At 36.5% G+C, this 22,195-nt stretch overlaps 1 protein-coding gene across 1 annotated transcript in view; it reads right to left on the reverse strand.

Annotated features, from left to right (window-relative positions):
• The window catches only part of METTL25 (methyltransferase like 25), a 103,656-nt gene that overhangs the window by 20,949 nt on the left and 60,512 nt on the right, over nucleotides 1–22,195 (reverse strand). The window contains exon 8 of the mRNA XM_021689852.2: nucleotides 18,729–18,802. Within this exon, the coding sequence (XP_021545527.1) occupies nucleotides 18,729–18,802 (74 nt within the window). The remainder of the gene's footprint in view (nucleotides 1–18,728; nucleotides 18,803–22,195) is intronic.

The raw sequence follows: 22,195 nt of genomic DNA on the forward strand, positions 1-22,195 counted from the left end.
ATCAAAAATTACAATATTTATTGTACAGCTGTATACCGTACTCATTATGAAAGAGAGTAACTGTGAGTAAAGTGTATATATTTCCCGTGCTCTCTTTCTAGGTGTTTGAAGAGATTTTTACACAATGAAATTCCTTCTTTGACATTTTATTCCCCTTGGAAAGTTTCCAGATAAGGACTAATTATAAAATCAAGAGTTTTCTATAAATTATTGAGTTTGAACATAAATGTTAATGCTCAATCATAATTAAAATTAATAGAGTAAAAATGCTATTATTTAAGTCCATGAAAAAGTTTACTTCTAATCTAGGCTATGAACAATTACACTTAAACTTTTAGAATAATGTTTCAGATAGTCTAAAAGTACGTATCACTTGCACACTATTTTAGTTAACAAGAAAACAAATTAACCAAAATCAGAAAGAAGTAATAAGGTAATCTTATTTTCTGTCTTTAGCATTCATACTTTTTTTTAAATTGAGGTATAATTGACATATAACGTATTAGTTTCAGGTATACAAGGTAATGATTTGTTTTTTGTAAACACTGTGAAATGATCGCAAGTCTAGTTAACATGCATCATAGTTACAAAAACATTTTTTTTTTCTGGTGATGAAAACTTAAGATTTACTCTTAGCAACTTTTAGTAAGCAATATAGTATTATTAATAAACAATAGTCACCATGATGTATATTATAATCCCGTGACTTACTTATTTTATAATTACAAGTTTGTACCTTTTGACCCTCTTTACCCATTTTGACCACTCCCCACCTGCCTCTTCTCTGGCAACCACCAGTGTTCTGTGTATCTACAAGCTCCGTTTTTTGTTTTGTTTTGTGTTGTTTTGCTTTTTTTAGATTCTACATGTAAGTAAAATCATACGGTATTTATTTTCTCTACCTAATTTCACTTAGTATAATGATACCCTCAAGGTCCATCCATGTTGTTAGAAATGGAAGATTCCATTCTTTTTTATGGCTGAGTAGTATTCCATTGTGTGTGTGTTTATCCATTCATCCATCAGTGGACACTTAGGTTGTTTCCATATCTTGGCTACTGAAAATCATGCTGCAATGAACATAAGGGTGCAGGTGTCTTTTCAAATTAATGTTTTCATTTTCTTCAGATAAATACCCAGAAGTAAAAATTGTTGGATCATATGGTAGTTCTATTTTTAATTTTTTGAGGAACCTCCACACTGTTTTCCATAGTGGCTGTACCAATTTATACTTCCACCAACAGTGCACAGGGTTCCCCTTTTTCCACATCCTCACCAACACTTATTTCCTGTCTTTTTGGTAGCACTCGTTCTAACAGCTGCGAGGTGGTATCTCATGGTGGTTTTGATTTGCATTTCCCTACTGACTAGCGAGGTCGAACATTCTTTCACATGCCTGTTGGTGATCTGTATGTCTTCTTTGAAAAGATGTGTATTCAGGTCCTCTACCCATGTTTTAATTGGATTGTTTGTATTTTTGCTATTGAGCTGTATGAGTTTTTATGTATTTTGGATATTAACCCCTTACCTGGATATAGGACTTGCAAACATTCAGTAGGTTGCCTTTACATTTTGCTGATCATTTCCTTTCTGTGCAGAAACTTCTTAGTTTTATATAGTCCCACTTGTTTTTGCTTTTGTTGCCTTTGCTTCTGGAGTCAGATCCACAAAAATTCACTGCCAAAACTGATGTCAAGGAGTTTATTGCCTGTCTTCTTCTAAGAGTTGTATGGTGTCAGGTTTACATTTAGGTCTTTAATCCATTTTTGAGTTCATTTTTGTGTCTGGTGTAAGACAGTAGTCTAGTTTTATTCTTTGGCATGTAACTGTGCAGATTTACTGAAGAGACTGTCTTTTCCTCATTGATATTCATACTGCCTTTGTCATAAATTAATTGACCATATATGCATATGTGTCTATCCATGAACTCTCTAGTCTGTTCCATTGTTCTATGTGCCTATTTTTATGCCAACACCATGCTGTTTTGATTATTATAGCTTTATAATGTAGTCTGAAATCAGGGAGCATAATGCCTCCAGCTTTGTTTTTCTTTCTCAAGATGGCTTTGACTACCATTCCATATAAATTTTAGTATTATTTTCTATTTCTGTGAAAACTTCCATTGGAATTTTGATAGGGATTGCACTGAATCTGTAGATTGCTTTTGGTAGTATGGCCATTTTTACAATATTAATTCTTCCAATTTATGAGCATGGAATATCTCTCCATTTATTTGTGTATTCTTCAGTTTCTTTCATCAATATCTTATAGTTTAAAGTGTACAGGTCTTTGGCCTCCTTGGTTAAATTTATTCTTATTTTATACATCTTGATGCAATTGCAAATGGTATCATTTTCTTCTCATTCTGATAATTCATTGTTAGCATGTAAAAACTTAACAACCTTTTGTATATTGATTTTATATCCTGCAACTTTACTAAATTCATTTATTAGTACTAATAGTTTTTGGTAGAATCTTTAGGGTTTTCTCTCTATAAAATTCATGTCAACTGCAAATAGTGACAGTTTTACTTCTTCCTTTCCAATTTGGGTGTCTTTTATTTCTTTTTCTTGCCTTACTTCTCTGGCTAGGAATTCTAATACTATGTTGAATAAAAGTGCTGAGAGTGGGCACCCTTGTCTTATTCCTGATCTTAGAGGAAAAGTTCTAAGCTTTTCACTATTGAATATGATTATTAGCTGTAAGCTTGTCATATATGGCCTTTATTACATTGAGGTACATTTCCTCTATACCCACTTTGTCGGGAGTTTTTATCAAAAATGATGTTCAATTTTGTCAAATGTTTTTTCTACATCTATTGAGATTATTGTATGATTTTTACACTTCATTTTGTTAATGTGGTTGACTTTAGTATCCTTGCTGGACAGAGATTCCAATCAAGTTAACCTTGATTTACAGTACTAATAAAAAGATCTGTGCAACTCAAATCATATTAAAAATATTCCAAAAAATGTAAATAAGCAGCATGGGATAGTGAAAATATTTATGGACTATGAATTTAGTCCTAATCTTAGTTTTTCAGGCTCTATGACTTTAGGCAAGCTTTAACTACTTGTATCTTAATTTTTCTATCACTATAGTGAAGTGACTATAATAGATGCTGTGAGTATAACATGCTGCTCAACTAAGCCTGGGGTGTAGCCTAATAAGAAATTAAAATTTTATTGCTATTGAACACAAACATGTAAGTATTTATACAATATGTATAAACTACACAGAATGTCAGTAAAATGAACCCTTGTACCCAATATCAAACTTAAAAAATAGAACATAACAGGATATTGAAATCCCCATGTACCCCTTGTATTTCTTCCCCACCTCATCTCCCTGACTACTCAAATGTCCCCCCTCCCATAAGAAACTACAATACTGAGTCTTGTTTGTGTTTATCATTCTTATATTTTTTATTGTTTATCATATATTTATGTTCCTAAATAATTATACAGTTGTGCTTGTTTGAATTATACAAATGGAACCATCCTGTAAAAGTTTTTCTATGACTTTTATATTCACAAGATTCATCTACACTGATGCATGTAGTTGTAATTAATACATTTTCATTAATACTGTGCCACATTAATACAGTAGCACAGTATTCTACTACAATTTATCCATTCTCTTATTAATGAACTTTTGGTTCCTAGATTTTTGCTCTTATAAATATTGCTGCTATTGGTCATTCTTGTAGATGTCTCTGGGAGCTTAGACATGCTGAGACAGTATTTTCAACATTAGTAGATAAAACTAACTAGGCAACTAGGCATTTTCAACTTTATTGGGTGGTGCTAACTTGTTTTCCAAAGGACTGAAAACGAACTTTCTTCCCTCTCACCAGCAATGTGGACGGTTCTAGGTGATCTACATTCTTGCTATCATTTGATAGTGTCAATCTTCTAAATTTTTGCCTATTTAATGGTCTGAATTGGAAATACCTAAATTCTCCTTTTGTGTTTCTCCTTTACTCCCACAACAGTTCTGACTAAGGGCACACTCACAATGCTTCTGACACTGGATGTGGGTTAAGGGCTCAGTCCTACTAGATTGCCTCCCCACTTCAGATGCCAACTGCAAGTACTAGTTCCCTAGGTTACTTACAATGTCTGTCCAACCTGGTTATAAACTTTAGGTTCCCATGACTTTCTCCTCCCCCTCGGATTCAGTTATTTCCTAGAACAGTTCACAGAACCCAACACTTACATCTCCCAGTTTATTAAAGGATATGATAAAGAATACAGATGGATAGCCAGAGGAAGAGATACATAGGGCAAGATCAAAAGACTAATCAAGTCTTTTCACTATTTTTCTTTAAAATAGGTTAGTTTTTCCACAAATTTGCAGGAATTATGTATTTTGGCTATTAGTCTTTTTCTAGTTACAGGACTTGCAATTAGTTTCTACCAGTGGTTACTTTTCTTTCCACTCTTTCTATGACATCTGAAAACAGAAGTTCTTAATATTAATGTGACTGAGGGGCTCCTGGGAGGCTCAGTTGGTTAGGTGCCTGCCTTCGGCTCGGGTCATGGAGCCAGGAGGGAGTCTGCTTATCCCTCTCCATCTGCCCCTCGCCCCACCTTCACTTGTGCTCTCTCTTGTGCGCATGCTCTCTCTCACTCTCTCTCAAGTAAATAAAATCTTTTAAAAAATATTAATGTGATTGAATTTTCAAACTTTAATTTTAAGATTTGCAGGTTTATATTTAGTTTGAGAAATCCTTCCCCTATCTCAAGATCATAAAGCTATTCTTCAATACTATCTTCTAAAAGTACTATAGTATCACCTTTCACAGTCAAATTTTTAACCCACTATGAATTGATTTTTGTGTTTGTTGTAAAGTAGGGGTTCAGATTAATCTTTTTTTGTGTAGTGAGCAGAGTAATGGTCCCAAAGATGTCCACATTCTAATCCCCAGAACCTTGCATATATCACATGGAAAGAGAAATTAAGGTTGCAGATGTAATTAAATTTTCTAATCTGCTGAGTTTAAAATAGAGAATTCTGGATTATCCAGGTGGCCCAAGGTAATTTTAAGGATCCTTTAAAGTGGAAGAGGGAGACAGAAAGGATGTCAGAATTACAGAAAGATTTAAAGATGCTATGCTGTGGGCTTTGAAGATTGAGGAAGGAGCCATAAGCCAAAGTATGCAGGGTCCTCTAAAAGTTGTCAAAGGTGAAGAAATGGATTATCCCTTAGAGCTCCCAGGAGAAATGCAGCCCTGAAATTACCTGATTGTTGCACAGTGAAACCCACTTTGGACTTCTGACCTTCAGGGGGCTAGATAATAAATTTATGTGGTTTTAAGCCACTAAATTTGTCGGAATGTGTTATAGCATCAAAGGAAACTAATACACTGTATAACTGTATAAATTACTGTCCTAGCAGTCCTAATGACTACTGCCTCTTCTAATGATAACAAATGATATAACAAAAGGTTTGATCTGCACTATTAATTCCACTAGCCAGCCAATAAGACAATCATCTAAATCACTATAGTTAAAAAAAAAAAATGCTGTCATTTGGTAAGACAAGTTTCTCAACCTTGTTTTTCTTCTTCAGTAACGTCTTGGCTTTACTTGCTATTTAGTTCTCTCATGTATATCTTGAAACAACTTACAAATTCCGTAACACACACAAACACACATGCATACACACACTAATACACTTTGGGGATATTCATTAGATGTACTGAATTGCAACAATCTAGCAATCACTTTGTGAAGAGCTGACATTTTTACAATATTAAGTCTGTTTATTCATTAACATATTATATTTGTCCATTTACTTAAGAGTACCCTCTCAACTAGTAACATCCAAAAAAAGGCTCTTGTGTTCCCAAAGAATATTAATTTTTAAGGATGGCCTCACTGTTGCAAGAATTTAGCTGTCCCAGTACTAAATGATCATGTTGGTTAACCCTTAATTAACTCTGGTACCTGGTCAGGTACCCCCATACCTCTTTCTTGACAAATGTGACACGTATCCATCATTATGGAATCACACAAAGTATCTTCACTGCCCTAGAAATCTTCTGTGCTTCACTTGTTCATCCTTCATCCCATCCCAAGCCCTGCTCTTCTTATCTCTCCATAGTTTTGCCTTTTCCAGAATGTCATATGATTGGAATTCTAAAGTATATAGCCTTTTCAGATTGGCTTAGCAATATACATTTAAGTATCTTCCATGTGTTTTCATGGCCTCATACCTCTCTTTTTTTTTCTTTCTGTGAATAATGTTACACTGTCTAGATGTGCCACAGTTAATTTACCCATCTTCTTACTAAAGTATATCTTGGTTGCATCCAAGTTTGGGAAATTATGAATAAAGTTACTACAAACATCAGTGTGGAGGTTTTTGTGTGGACATGTTTTCAACTCCTTTAGGTAAATACCAACAACTGTGATTGCTGGATCATATAGTAAGAGTAGGTTTAGTTTTGCAAGAAACTCCCAAACTCTTCCAAATTGGCTGTCTCATTTTGCATTCCCACCAGCAATGAATGCAAGTTCTTATTGTTCCACAACCTTGCTAGCATTTAGTGTTGTCAGTGTTCTGGATTTTGATATTCTAATAGGTGTGTAGTGGTATCTTGTTGTTTAACTGTATTTCTCTGCAATTTCTCTATTCACTTCTCCATGGGGTTAGTGTACTTTTTTTTAAAGATTTTATTTATCTATTTGAGAGAGAGAGAACACAGAGGGAGCGTGAGAGGGAGAAGCAGACTACCTGCTGAGAAGGGAGCCCAAAGTGGGGCTTGATCAGAGGACCCCGGGATCATGACCTGAGCCGAAGGCAGACGCTTAACGAACTGAGCCACCCAGGCACCCCAAGAGTTAGTGTACTTCTTAAATTTCTTGGACTCATGTCTTTTCTTACTATTGCTACTGCCCTATTTGCTCTCTCCTTTTTTCTCAAACTGCAACTAACATGTATGTGAAGCCTATTCACTGTATTCTCCATAGCTTAGTCTTTCTTTTGTATTCTCCATCTTTCTGTTTCTTCATGTTTCACTGTGGATGTTTTCTTCTGACCTGTCTTCCAGTTTACTAATTATTTCTTCAGCTGTGTCTACAATGCTATTAATACCACTCACAGATTTTTTTTTTTTTTTAAGATTTTATTTATTTGCGAGAGAGAATGAGAGACAGAGAGCATGAGAGGGAGGAGGGTCAGAGGGAGAAGCAGACTCCCTGCTGAGCAGGGAGCCCGATGCGGGACTCGATCCCGGGACTCCAGGATCATGACCTGAGCCGAAGGCAGTCGCTTAACCAACTGAGCCACCCAGGCGCCCAACTCACAGATTTCTTAATTTCAATTATTTTATTTTTCAGTTGCAGAATTTTCACTTGGGTTATTTTTTTGTATGTTTTGGTTCTCTGACAAAATATTTTTATTTCAACATACTTTTTAAGTAGTTTAATAAAAATTTCTATTTTAGGATAATTGTAGATTCACATGCAATTATAGGAAAGAATTCAGAGAGACTGTTATTTCCTTTATCTGGTTTCCTGAAATGTCTCATAATTTGAGACTGGCTTTTTTTCACTCAGTATAATTTTTTTGTAGTTTCATCCAAGTTGTTATATCAATAGCTCATTCCTTTTTATCACTGGGTAGTATTCCATGGTATGGATTAGCACTGTTTGTTTAGCTATCTGTTAAAGGGCATACAGGTTGTTTTCAGTTTGGGATGCTATGGATAAAGCTGCCATAAACATTTATATACAAGTTTTGTGTGAAGATAACACAGCCTCTGTTGACACCTTGTTAGTGCTAGGAGTTCCAGCTTCCCACATCTTCTCCACTGATGTTGTGGTAGGGGGTGCCTTGTAACTCCTGGGCAATGGTGAAAATCCTGACTCTCTACTACTAGGCCTTCTCTGATGCCACACTGGTGGGGAGAGAGTATAACACCTTTTTACTGTTGGGTGGGCAGAAGTTCAGATCCCCACATGGTCTCTGACACTGTGGCAGCAGTGGTGGGGTGCTTGTTACCACCTGGTGGGGAGGAAATCCTAGTTTCCTACTTGTCCTTCTCTGACACCATTCCACAACTGGTGTTCGGGAACCTCATTACAATGTGGCAAAGATGGAAGTCTAGGCTCTCCACTTGGCCTTTGTTGGCATGGGGCGGGGGGGGCACAATATTTTATTTGGTTTCTGGCTGCAATATGGTAGGTCTATTGAAAGGTTTTCCTGTGCCTCCCTCTTTCCTGGTCCTTTGGCTAGAAAGAGAAGGTTTTTTTTTTTTTTTTGGCATGTGCCCAGTGGCATTTCTGGATTGCAGTTTACTTCAGCTCCAATACAAGGTTTTTAAGGCAAAAAGAAAACCCAGGGAACTCCCACTACATTGTTCATTGGGTCCTGAGACCTTAAGCTAGTTTGCTTTATTCTCTCCAAGACTCTTTCAGAATCTTCTTATATTTTATAGATAGTTCTAGATTTTTAATTGTAGTTTCCAGGAAAAATAGAAAAATGTGTATCTATTCCATTTTCCCAAAGTGGAAGTTTCTATGGTTGTTATTTTAAGCTATCTCTGAACTCCCAACTAGTCCATTTCTGTTGCATGTAGTTTACCTTGGTTTTTGGTCATGTCCTATTTCATCACATGGCTGGTTATTTTGGGTTGCTTGCTAAATGCTATATATAGCAAACTATAGTGATAATTTGGGCCTAGATATGTATTATTTTTGTCCAGAGAGGATTTGCCAATAGTAGGCAGCTAGAAAAAGTAGTAATCTGAAATACTTTAATCACAGCTTCAGATAATTCCAAGTGGGGCTTTAAAGCATCTTAGGACTATTTCATTTATAGTTCACCTTTACTCATACTGTGGACCTAACTCAAGGTATGAGTGGTGTGCCTGGCCAATGGAGTCCTCCTCCTAGGGCAGGCTATGAACTTTAACTTTTGTTTCACGAGAACTGTTACTCTATTGAAAGCTGTGCTCACCTTCTCTGTCTACTTTGTTAACTGTTAGACAGCTGCCTTTTCAAGAACTGGCAGATGTTTCTGGGGAAATGCAGCCCCAGAAGAAGCTGGGCTTATCTCTCTTGATTCCCATCTTCTCCTAGGTATTTGCCCTATAGTTTTTGTTGTTGTTTTTTCCATTAACAAGAAGTATTTTAACATTTAATTTTGACTTAACAACATACAGTGGCCTGATTTTTTATAAGTGTCTTAGAAAAGGATTCACTTCAAGTATGAATAAACTAATTTCATAAGATACATGGTGACATTCAAGTACCCACATAAACACAGAACTTATCTTTTTTCCCTAGTTTTATTGGGAAATAATTAGCATACAAGTTTAAGGTGTATAGCAGGATGGTTTGATTTACATATATTATGAAATGATTATCACAATAGGTTCAGCTATAACATCCATCTTCTCATATACATTTAAAAAAGAAAAAAAAGGAAAAATTCCTCTTAGGATGAGAACTCTTAGGATTTACTCTCTTAACAACTTTTCTATATATCATATAGCAGTGTTAGGTATAGTCATTGTGTTGTACATTATATCCATAGTACTTATTTATCTTATAACCTAGAGTTTGTACCGTATAGTCACCTCCCTCCAATTCCCCATCCCCCTGCCCTTTGCCCTTGGTAACCGCAGGTCTGACTTCTTTCTATAAATTTGGTGGTTTTGTTTATATTTGCTTTTGTTTTGAGATTCCACATATAAGTGAGATCATACAATATTTGTCCTTTCTTATTTCACTTAGCATAATGCCTTCAGGTCCACTCATGTTATTGCATATGATAAGATTTCCTCATTTTATGATGGCTGAATAACATTCCATTATCCCTTCATCCATTGAAGGACACTTAGGTTGTTTCTATATCTTAGCTATGGTAAATAATGATGCTATGAACATAGGGGTGCAGATACCTTTTTGAGTTGGTATATTCATTTCCTTCAGATATATTACCAAAGGTGAGAATGCTGGATCATCTGGTAGTTTTATTTTTTATTTTTTTGAGGATTCTCTATGCTGTTTTCAACAGTGGTTGTACCAATTTATAATTCCACCAACAATGCACAAGGGTTCCCTTTTGTCTATATCCACGCCAACATGGTATCTCTTATCTTTTTGATGATGGCCATTCCAACAGGTGTGAGGTGATCTCATTGTGGTTTTCTTTTATTAAATATTTACTTACTTATTTGAGAAAGAGTGCGTGTGAGAGGAGGGGAGGGGCAGAGAGAGAGAGGGAGAGAGAGAAACTCAAGCAGACTCCACACTGAGCATAGAGCTGATGCAGGGCTTGATCTCACAACCCTGAGATCATGAACTGAGCCAAAATCAAGCTGGACACTTAACTGACTGAGCCACTTAGGCACCCCAATCTCATTGTGGTTTTAATTTGCATTTCCTAATGACTAGTAATGTTGAGCATCTTTCCATGTACTTGTTGGCCTTTTGTCTATCTTTGGAAAAATGTCTATTCAGGACCTTTGTCCATTAAAAGTTTTGTTGTTTTGTTATCAAGTTGTATGAGTTCTTTATATAACAGATATATGGTTTGCAAATATATTTTCCCATTCTGTAGGGTTTTTTTCACTTTGTAGATGGTTTATTGTGCTGTGCAGAAGCTTTTTAGTTTGATATAGTCTCATTTGTTTATTTTTTATTTTGTTGCTTGTACTTTAGGTGTCATAACAAAAAAATCATTACCAACACCCATGTCAAGGAGCTTTATTCCTACGTTTTGTCAGGAGTTTCATGGTTTCAGGTTTTACACTTAAGTCTTTAACCCATTTTGAGTTAATTTTTGTGGGTGGTGTAAGATATGGGTCCAGTTTCATTCTTTTCCATGTGAATATCCAGTTATCCCAGCACCATTTATTGAAGAGACTGTCTTTTCTCCATAGGGTATTCCTGGCTCCCTTGTGAAATATTAATCAATTATATATGCTTCAGATTATTTCTAGGCTCTCAGTTCTGTTCCACTGGTCTATTGGTCTGTTTTTATGCCAGTACCATCTAGTTTTGATGAGTACAGCTTGAAAGCAGGAAGTGTGATCTCTCCTGCTTTGTTATTCTTTCTCAGGAATTCTCTGGCTACTCAGGGTCTTTTATGATTCCATATAAATTTTAGGATAAGTTATTGGAATCTTGATAGGGATTGCACTGAATCTAGATGGCTTTTTGTAGTATTTACATTTTAACACTATTAATTCTTCCAATCTATGGACACAGGATATCTTTTCATTTATTTATGTCTTCCTTGATTTCTTTCATCAGTGTTTTGTAGTTTTCAGAGTAGAGATCTTTCACACTCTTGGTTAAATTTATTCCTATTTTATTGTTTTTGATACTGTTGTATTTGCATTTCCCTAAGTTTCTTTAATTCTTTGTCAGAGAAGTCATTGTTAGGGTATAGAAACACTACTGATTTTTATATGTTACTTTTGTATCCTGCAACTTTATTGAATTCAGTTTCTTTCACTGAATCTTTAGGATTTTTTATATATAAAATCATGTCATCTGCAAATAGAGACAATTTTACTTTTTCTTTTCCAATTCTGATTCCTTTTATTTCTTTTTCTTGCTTGATTGCTTTAACTAGTACTTCTAGTACCATGTTGAAACGGAGTGGTGAGAGTGGGCATCCTTCTTTTATTCCTCATGTTAGCAGAAAAGCTTTCTACTTTTACCACTGAGTATGATATTAGCTGTGGGTCTGCCATCTATGGCTTTTATTATGCTGAGATAAATGCCTTCTATGCTGAACTTGTTAGGAGTTTATTATAAATGGATGCTGAATTTTGTCAAATGTGTTTTCTGTGTCTATTTACATGATCATGACTCTTCCATTCTATTAATATATCACATTGATTGGTTAGCATATGTTGAGCCATCCTTGTATCCCTAGGATAAATCCCACTTGATAATGGCAAATGGTCCTTTTAATTAATATGCTACTGAATTTCGTTTGGTAGTATTTTACTGAGAATTTTTATATCTATACTCATCAGGGATATTGGCAAATAGTTTTCTTTTCAACAGTGTCTTTTTTTCTGGTTTTAGTATCAGGATAATGCTGGCCTCATAAAATAAGTTTGGGAATGTTCCCTCCTTTTGGATTTTTTAGAAAGTTTGAGAAGAATTGATGCTAATTCCTCTTTAAATGTTTCATAAAAGGGGCACCTGGGTGACTCAGTCAGTTAAGCATCTGACTCTTGGTTTCAGCTCAGGTCATGATTTCAGGGTGGTGGGATCGAATCCCATGTCTGGTTCTGTGCTCAGCACAGAGTTACTTGGGATTCCCTCTCGCCCTCTCCCTCTGCCCCTCCCCCCACTCATGTGTTTGCTCACTTGTGCACACTCTCTCTCTAAAATACATACATAAGTAAAATCTTTAAAAATAAATCAATAAATGTTTCTTAAAACATCACCAGTGAAGACAGTTGGTCGTGGGGCTTTCTTCATTGAGAGGTTTTGATTATTGATTCAATCTCCTTACTGGTAATTAGTCTATTCAGACTTTCTATTTCTTCCTGATTCAGTCTTCATTAAGTTGTATGTTTATAATTTTTCCATTTTCTAAGTTGTCCAGTTTGTTGGCATATAGTTGTTCAATAGTAGCCTCTTTTGATCCTTGAATTTCTGTGGTATCAGTTGTAATGCTTCCTTTTTCATTTGTAACTTTTATTGATTTGGGTCCTTTCTCTTTTTTTCCTTAGTTATTCTAGCTAAATGTTTGTCAATTTTGGGGGTGTCTGGGTGGCTCAGTCAGTTAAGTGTCTGATTCTTGATTTCGGCTCAGGTCATGATTTCAGGGTTGTGAGATTAAGCCCCGCTCTGCACTGTGTGTAGAGCCTGCTTAAGAGTCTCTTTCCTTCTCCCTTCCTGACTCCCAGCTCTCTCTCTCAATCTCCCCCTCAAAAAAATGGTTTGTCAATGTTGTTTACCTTTTCAAAGAACCAACTCTCAGCTTGTTCTATTCTTTTTCTGTTCTCTATTTTACTTCTTTCTGTTTTAATATTTATTAGTTCTTTTCTTCTAACTTTGGGCTCAATTTGTTCTTTTTATAGTTCCTTAAATCAGAGGTAGGGTATTTGGGATCTTTCTTGTTTCTTAATATAGGCATTTATTGCTAAGAACTTTCCTCTTAGAACTGTTTTCACTGCATCCTGTAAGATCTGGTATATGCTGTATTTCCATTTTTACCTATTTCAAGAAACCTTTTAATATCTTCTTTGATATTAATTTTCATGCATTTGTGAATTTTCCAGTTTTCAATTTACAGATTTCTAATTTTATGCCATTGGGGTCAGAGGAGACACTTTGTATGATTTCAGTCTTCTTGAATTTGCTAAGTCTTGTTTTGTGGCCTAACATATGATCTACCCTAGAAAATGTTTCATATGCACTTGAAAAGTATGTCTATTTTGCTGTTGTTGAATAGAATGTTCTGTACATGTCTGTTAAGTCCATTTGATCTAGAAGGTTCAAATTTGCTGTTTTCTTATTGCTTCTCTGTCTGAATAATGTGCCCAATATTGGAGCACTTAAATATATAATGTTCCTGTATGTCCATTCAAAGAATTCTTATTTAGCATTCCTTATGAGGCAGATCGAGTGGCAAAGAGCTCCTTCAGCTTTTGTTTGTTTAGAAAAGACTTTATCCCTTCTTCGTTTCTGATGGACAGCTTTGCCAGGTATAGAATTCTTGTCTGACAGTTATTTTCTTTCAATATGTCATTCCATTCTCCTCTGGCCTGAAAAGTTTCTGTTGAGAAATCTGCCAACATTCTTATGGGAGGCTATAACTTGTATATAACCCCTCTCTTGTTGCTCCTAAAATTCTTTGTCTTTGACTTCTGACAACTTAATTATGTCTTATAGTGCTACCTGGGTTCAACCTATATGAATTCCTTTGGATCTCATGGATCAGGATGTCCTTTTCTCTCACCAGGTTTGAGAAGTTTTCAGCCATTGTTGCCTTAAATATATTTTCTTTTTCTTTTTTTTTTTTTGCCATTGTTGCCTTAAATATATTTTCTGTCCCTTTGTTTCTGATCTGGAATTCTTATAATACTAACATTGTTTCTTTTCAATATGTTCCATTTTGCCACAGGCTTTCCTCATTCTTTTCACTTTTTGCTTCTCTGACTGGGAAATTTCTAATGTCCTATCCTCTAGGTCACTGATTCTTCCTTCTGTATGGATAAGTCTACTTTTGAAACTCTCTACTGAATTCTTCTGTTCAATTATCATATAGTAGACCCTTGAACACCATGGAGTAAAGGGTATTGACCTCCCATGCAGTTGAAAATCCATGTATAACTTTTGACTCCCCCACTCAAAATATAACTACTAATAGTCTACTATTGACTGAAGCCTTACTTATAACATAAACAGTTGATCAAAACGTATTTTATATTTTATATGTATTGTATACTGTATTCTTACAATAAAGTAGGCTTGAGAAAAAATGTTATTAAGGAAGTCATAAGGAAAATACATTTACAGTACTGTACTGTATTTATCAAAAAAAAAATCTGTGTATAAGTGAATCTGTGCAGTTCAAACCCATGTTGTTCAAGGGTCAACTGTACTTTTCAACTCCAGGATTTTTTTTTTTTGGATGGCTGCTTTTTCCTTGTCAAAATTCTCATTTTGTTCATGCATTGCTTTCTGAATTTTGTTTGTGTTTTCTTGCAGTTCACTAAATTTCCTTAAGAGGATTACTTTGAATTCTTTGACAATTCTTAGATCTCCATTTCTTTAAGATCAGTTATTAGAACTTTATTAGTTTCCTTTGGTGGTATACTTATCTGATTTTTCATGATCCTTGATTCCTTATGTTGTTATTTGAGCACTGGAGTAACTGGGCTCCTCTTTCAGACTTTACAAGTTTTCTTTGATAGAGACTGTTTTTTTACCAGTCAGCTCAATTTGGGTTTCTGGGTTTGTCTACTGCTAACATCCACAGGTAGCAGAGACTGCTATTATGGTCTATTTTGGGGTGAGGCAACCGTTCAAGCTCTGAGGATGGGGACGGGGAGTGTGCCTCTGGTTGAGAATAGCTGGATAGGAATATTGGCTTGGTTCTCGACTTGAGTGAGGCTGTGGAATGGATTCCATGATTGCCTGGATTCTCTAGTCATGCTTACTAGATGGTTAGTACTTGGTACTATATTCAGTAGTATATGGGGCTATGAATTAACTTCCTTGCCATGGCAGGGAAGCAGGATAAGACCCAGGGCCTATATAGCTCATTGTTTGGGGACCCAAATCAGGCCAGAGTGTGCACAGAATTCCCTGGTCAGGTGACGTCACTGGTTTTGTTCTGCAGATAAGGGATGACATGGGCAGTGCTCTCTGTTCAAGTACTACTATAAGTAGGGCTGTTGAATGGGCTATGAAGCTTCCTGTGTGTTCTGGTTAGGTTCCCTGGTTGGACAGGCTGAAGGCTGTATTCAGTAATGAGTGGGTCTATGAATTAGATTCCTTGCCCAGGTGCAGTGAGAGAAGCAACTCTAAAGCTGGAGAGCTCTGGAGCTCCCTGGGGTCTAGTGGTTAGGATACAGTGCTCTCTAAAATTGGGAAAGCTCTTTGTTGTCTTAAGCCAACCTGCACCCCAAGTTTCCTAGCTGAAGAGGGCCACTGGCTTTGCTTTGTACACTACTGACTTTGCCTTTCTCTAGACTCAAGCATTGCTGGACCACACACCTTCCAGGAGTTGTTGCCAGCCCTTTTGGTCAGATGGGCTAAAAGACACATTCCACAGTGGTGTTATGTGTCAGCTCCCTTAACTGGGCAGGAGGGAAGAGGCTACTCCAGGCTACTCTCCAGATTTTCCAATATTCTCCTATTTCCCAAATAGGCTCTCCAGTTGGGAAGGGCTGAGAGCTACCACCACCCTTGGCTATGAATTAATCTTCCTGCCTGTGCATAATAAAAGAATCCTTCATACTTGGTACTGGATTTGCTCTGGGGCTGATCAGCTCTGCCAGCCTGCCTCCTGGCTGGAGTACCACTGAGCTTCCAGAAGTTCTAGCCAATGCTTATGCTCATTGGGACCAGAAGATACTCTCAACAGTGGGTGGGGCTGTAACTCAGCTCCCTGCTTGGGAGTGGAGCAAACCAGGCTCTAGAGATGGCAAAACTCCTCATCTGAGGATCTGAATCAGTCAGATGTGCACCCCACTGAGTTTCCTGGTCAGAGTGAGCCCCTGACATGGTTTTGCAGATGAGCAAATCCACCAGTTGGGATTATTACTTGGGCACTACAGGTATGAACTTGGTCTGCCAATATCCATGTGCTGATTATTGCAAGCCCCTTCCCCCTTCTCCATCCCAGTCAGATTCTCAGTGGTTGAGCCCCACAGACTTCCCTGCAATAACTGTGGGGCAAGATCAGAGTATGGGCTTTCATAAAGTAACCCCCAATATTGGTGGGGTGGCTGCGCTCCCTGGGTTCTTTTCCCACTGGAGGAACCAGAGGCTCAGGGGAGACCTCTCCATGTGCTGCTGCACTGGCCTGAAGGGAGACACAATGTGGTCAACATGTAGCTGCTTCTCTTGCCCTTCTGATGAAGTCTATCTTGGTCTCTGAGGTAGAGGAAGGTGCGAAAGCCTCACCCCCATGTTCTAGGATTCTTTCAGTGGTGTCTTGTTTTTTAATAGCCGTTAGTTGTTCTTGTGGGGGGGGAGGCGCAAAGTCAGGAACAACCTATGTTGTCATCTTAGTGAAATCACTCCTTGCCCTGTAATTCTTAACTTTCTTGATAGGTCTCTGATGTTCTCAAACCAATTAAAAACAAATACGCACACATGCGTACACACACACACACACACCTTCAATGTTTTTCACTTTTCTCAGAAGGAGAGTTGGTTCTAATGATCTAGTCTGCTGTTATTGGAAATGGGTTTCTATCACTGTCTTTGTTTTTTGCACATGCTATCCTGACTAGAATATAAAATATTTCTGTGTGGACAATATATCCTATGCATCCAGAACCTAACAGGCTGCCTGTCATACAATAAATTAATTGCTGGATTGGAAAAATAACAATGTGTAAGTCTTGGCAACTAATGAGAATATGTGGCCTGATGATGGAAGAATAAAATTAAACATAACTAAGATTTCTAAAGCTTGACTTTAGAAATGGTCATGGCATTCCTAGGTTTAATAAAAGAAGTCAAGAGAAGAAAGAAAGAGGAGTAGAATTGGTGGGAAGTTGACTTTGGTTTTTGGATATGCTGAATTTGATGTATCGGTAAGGTACTTAAGTGAAAGCGGTGGGAATAGATACCTGATTCCAGGTATCAGTTGTCAGGGTAATTCCTAAGAGAAAGGAAATATTAAGAGAAAGGAGCTGAATATAAAAATATTAGAGAACGTCTAACTATATGTAGGAGGTTAAGTAAGAGGAAGAACCTTTCAGTAAATAGAAGGATGTGCACAGCAGGAAAAAGAAACTCAGAATGCCACTTAATGGAAGAGAAGGAGGACAAGAGTTGGGAGAAAAAAACAATTATTAAATGGTCAAATGTGGCTAAAAGGTCAATCAGGCTCTGGAATGAAAGAAGTCTTATAATACATACATACCATCTATCTTCTAAGTAGTAAAAGAAGGCAGGAACGTGGAAGGCTGGAGGGTGTTTAATTTTTAAGTGAGAAGAAAAATTCAGAAAAGAATGGAGACAATTTTAAGTTGTCATTAGAGGAATAAAAAAATTTATAAAGAGATTTGAGGTCTCAAAAGAGGCAGGCAGTCAATATTTGCAAAATTATGTGACTTTTTTCCACCAGGTTAGTATCTTGTGGTGAACTCAAGAGAGGGAACTACTTTTCAGGAAAGCATGAGAAATTCACTTGTAGACAATTTTGACGATTGGTAAACATGGAAAAGAGAATGGAGTCTGCAAGCAGATTTGGGAGTTATCTACACAGAAATGATAGTTTAAAACAATGGTATATGTAGTATTTATATGTCATAATTTCTATCAGTAAAAAAATGGTTATTTTCTCTCTTACAGAGAAATAATAACTAATCCAAAAATAGTTTCTATCTCGGTTAGTAAGTGTGGATTTGTTTTTGAGAACCTTAAAATTGTCCTATTTTAACTTGAAGAATAATCCTATTACAACCAAATGGTTATCAGAATCCTAAAATTGTAATTAGCAAGAGGATATTCATGAAACTTGCCAGAAATGTGAATGTAAGCTTGAGTACAGCAGTTACTGAACCAATATTATGGAAAAATTCTCCCATCTCTGCCTGTCTGTGCAATGCATTATTTGGAAAAAAAGACAAAACATATGCAGGGCTACTATTTTACCAGTAATACAATGGCCACAATTGTTTATCATCAATTTCTGTTCTCATTAGCTACGAGTTTAAGCTGTATTGGTTGTAAAACATTTTAAATATAACTCTTGTTCATATGCTAAGTCACTGAATTACTTATATATAACATTTCAATGCTTCTAAAATTCTAAATTACAATTGACACAGACTACTTTACCATTACACCAACTCTTTGGGACAAAAAGGAATCATTAGCGTCCCCACTTTAATAATGATTAAGCTAAGATACAGCTGCTGCATACTTCTTTGTTACTACTCACATTATGCTCAAATTCAAAGCTTCTTCCAACAGTAACAGTGACCCTGAATAAATTCACCTGGGCTAAAAGTCATTTCATTTACAAGACAACATAGTTATTATTAAAATTCTCATACCATTTGGTGATGCCATAACATTCTTTAATAATATCCTGAAGGACGGCTCGATAGAAGAGTGATTCAGTAGGCAGCTGAAAAAAATGTAGATATATATATGAGCACAAGAAACAAAAAACATAAATTGAATCAATACTAGAGAGTCAGGACCATAAGTGAATGTTAGAAACCTGACTTTGTTACAAAACATAGAGGACACTTTAAAAATTTTTTCATTCTAAGTTACATTAACTCCCTGTGGCTAAAATTCACTGAGAAAGTATTCTGCATGAAAATAGAAGAAACTATAAGAGAAATGGTAGTGAGTGAGGAAGAAAAAGCAAAATCAAAGAAAAATGAGCTAATGTCCCAAATAGAGTGCCGTTCAATTTAAAATGTGGAAATAAATTTTCACGACCAGCCAAATCAGCTCTGGAGCCTGTAAGAGAGCAGTCAGGTAGAATATGTGCAAAAGAGAAGAAAACGTGGATTTGTCCTAATGGCGGTGGAAGAGATAGTATCATTTAGGATTCACACCTGCAAAGAGAAGGTACTATTCTAAGGACATTCTAAAAATATATCTGAGCTCTGAAAGATCATAGCATTGGCTACTGTTGAGTTGAAAAGGATATGCTTTTTGTCTTTTAGAAAGGACATAGGATCAGGTATCCATGAACGTTTTCCAAAGGAAAGAAGGTATGGCTGAAAAGAAAGGCCCCAGTGAAACATAATTTTGAAGAAGTAGAAGGTAAAAAAAAAAGTACTACACATAAAATAAAACACTTCACTGAAAAAATGGAAGTGGTACTCAAACTAAGAAACTACAAAAGTCACCCAAACTCCATCCACATCCCCCCAGACCTCTTAATATTGACAGTGTAAATAAATCTAACATGAAATATCAAATATTATCAGCAACAACCCTGGTTCCATGCCAAGTTACTAATGGGAAAAAAAAAAAAAAAAAGGAAAGAAAAATGAGCCAGAGTAGCAGGAGGTCAACAATATCGTATGGTTCTGAAAAGTCTAATAAGGTGAAAACTCCAAACTATGCAGTGATTGGTAAAGTTTTAAAGACAGAGGTCAGTAGACTGTATATATTCCCTGAGTTATCCTTTTGTAACTTTTATTCTCCTTCCTAGCACAGAATTGTTATTTTCATCTGTTTTCAACTAAAATATGTTTGGATTCAGATGGAGTTTAGCACAAAATAAAATCTTGCCTGTGTGCTCAGGCAGAAAACTTAACTCTACTGCTCCTATCCTCATCTGACCTCAAGTTCCTACACTGTGGGCCCCTGGTGCTGAAACTACAAAAAAACACAAATTGGGGAGTTGAGGGTCAACCAACCATTATTTCTTGGGTCTTGTCACTGGACAATGTCTGACTTGCAGGATCTTGACAGAACACTTGGAAAGAACACACGTTATACCCTTTCTGGATGGTGGGAATAGTGGGGAGGGTGATTCTAGTCAGAAATGGTGTTAGGAATACCACAGTCCCCAGTTCGGCTCCTAAAATAACATACTGACAGCAGACATTCATACATACTTGAGTGCCCACAGTAAAATTTATAACCTTCAAAAGACACACTTCTTATATAATATCTCTTTCTAAATACAACTCCTTAAGACAAACTGATTTCTAAACTTTTTTTCTGGAAGACTGCTCCAAAACATTTCATTCTAAATTTCCCATCTCCGGATATACTTTCTTTCTTTTTTTTTTTTTTTTTTAATTTATTTATTTGACAGAGAGCACAAGTAGGCAGAGTGGCAGGCAGAGGGAAAGGGAAAAGTAGGCTCTCAGCTGAGCAGGGAGCCTGATGCGGGGCTCGATCCCAGGACCCTGGGATCATGACCTGAGCCGAAGGCAGCTGCTTAACCAACTGAGCCACCCAGGCACCCCTTGATATACTTTCATTTGGCATTTTTTCATCTTGAGTAATTCTTTTTTGCAGTACTAAAAATCTCTATCATCTGTCCCTCAAATCTCCCCAAATCCCTTCAGTTTTCTCACAAAAATGCTGAAATCCCCTTTCATACATTAACACCTATTGTTCTATTGAAATTCAAGGCATTCTGGGAAATATATTATTACATGAAGTAAAATATTAGCATTAGTATTATAAATGCTTACGAAGTTCTTAATTTTTTATTTGGTTAAGCTATATAATAAACAGGAAGTTTAATTTTATGTAAATTTTATATGAAACTCTAAAAATAGAGCTGGTATCTGAACTGAAGAAGCCTAGCTCAGATGTCCCTGTACCAAGCCATAATGCTATTTTGCCTCTTGGACACTTGGGCAGGGATGAGGTATCATTAGTTTTATTATGTACTTCATTTAGGGAAAAAAAATCTTAAAAATATGGTGTGCCTGGGTGGCTCAGTCAGTTAAGGGGCTGACCCTTGACTTCGGCTCAGGTCATGATCTCAGGGTCCTGGAATTAAGCCCCATGTCCAGCTCCATGCTCAGTGGGGAGTCTGCTTAAGGATTCTTTTTCTCCCTCTCCCCTTCCCTCTGCTCTCTCTTTCTCTCTCTCTAAAAACAAAAACCAAAAAACTCTTAAAAATAAAGCTTTCCATTCCCTGCCTTTGAGAAAAATTTTATAAATGGTAGCAAGATAATTTAGAAATAAATGTATATTTATATTGTTATTAAAAACTGGTTGAAGACGACAAAAAGAAAAAAAACAAGAAATGCATTTAAACAAGAGATTATACAGAAATGCATAGAGAAATACAAACAGGATAGAATAAATCATCATTCCCAAGTTATCCTGAGTAAATAAGAGCTTTACAGCTGTTTCCTAAGAGAAAGGGAAGAGAGTTATGAAGTACCTTCAAATGTGCATTCCTGGAGTAACTAGGACTATCCATCCTGGTAAATACGTACTGGGGGTAAGTGGGAAGGGAATCAACAGCTCCCCACCCCTGTCTGTCTGACTATTCCAAGAATAAACTGGATGTGGCTCAGAGTTTACTTTCCTTCACAAGTGATAAATCAACTTAACACTTTAATGCATTTTAAATGGGAGGGAGCAAAAAGAGCACACCCTTAAAGTATATTATCTTAGGCATGCATTTTACAGGTCTAGTGGAAAGGGCTCTAAGCTGGAAGTCAGTACTCTGCAATTAATTAAGGGAGCTAAAATGCACTATTAAACTTCTGCTGTTCTGCTGTGTATCATGTTCTCATGTAAGTTTGGGATAATACCCAACTTATAAGATTACTGTAAACATGAGTAAGCACTTGGGAAATTGAAAAATACCACAAAAATGCACAGGAACATTATTATGATAAAGTCTCTTTCCTCTTCCATATCCCTAGGGAACCACTAGGTTGATATGCAATATAGCTGTTAACTGCAAACCAGGAGTTTGAGACTAAAGCCCACACACCTAAACAATATGCTCTAATGCCTTTAAAAAATCAGTTTTTATCAACTTTTAGATAGGTACAATGAATACATTTTTTTAATGAGA

This window comes from Neomonachus schauinslandi, chromosome 5, assembly GCF_002201575.2.
Source record: "Neomonachus schauinslandi chromosome 5, ASM220157v2, whole genome shotgun sequence".
Classification (NCBI taxonomy): Eukaryota; Metazoa; Chordata; class Mammalia; order Carnivora; family Phocidae; genus Neomonachus; species Neomonachus schauinslandi.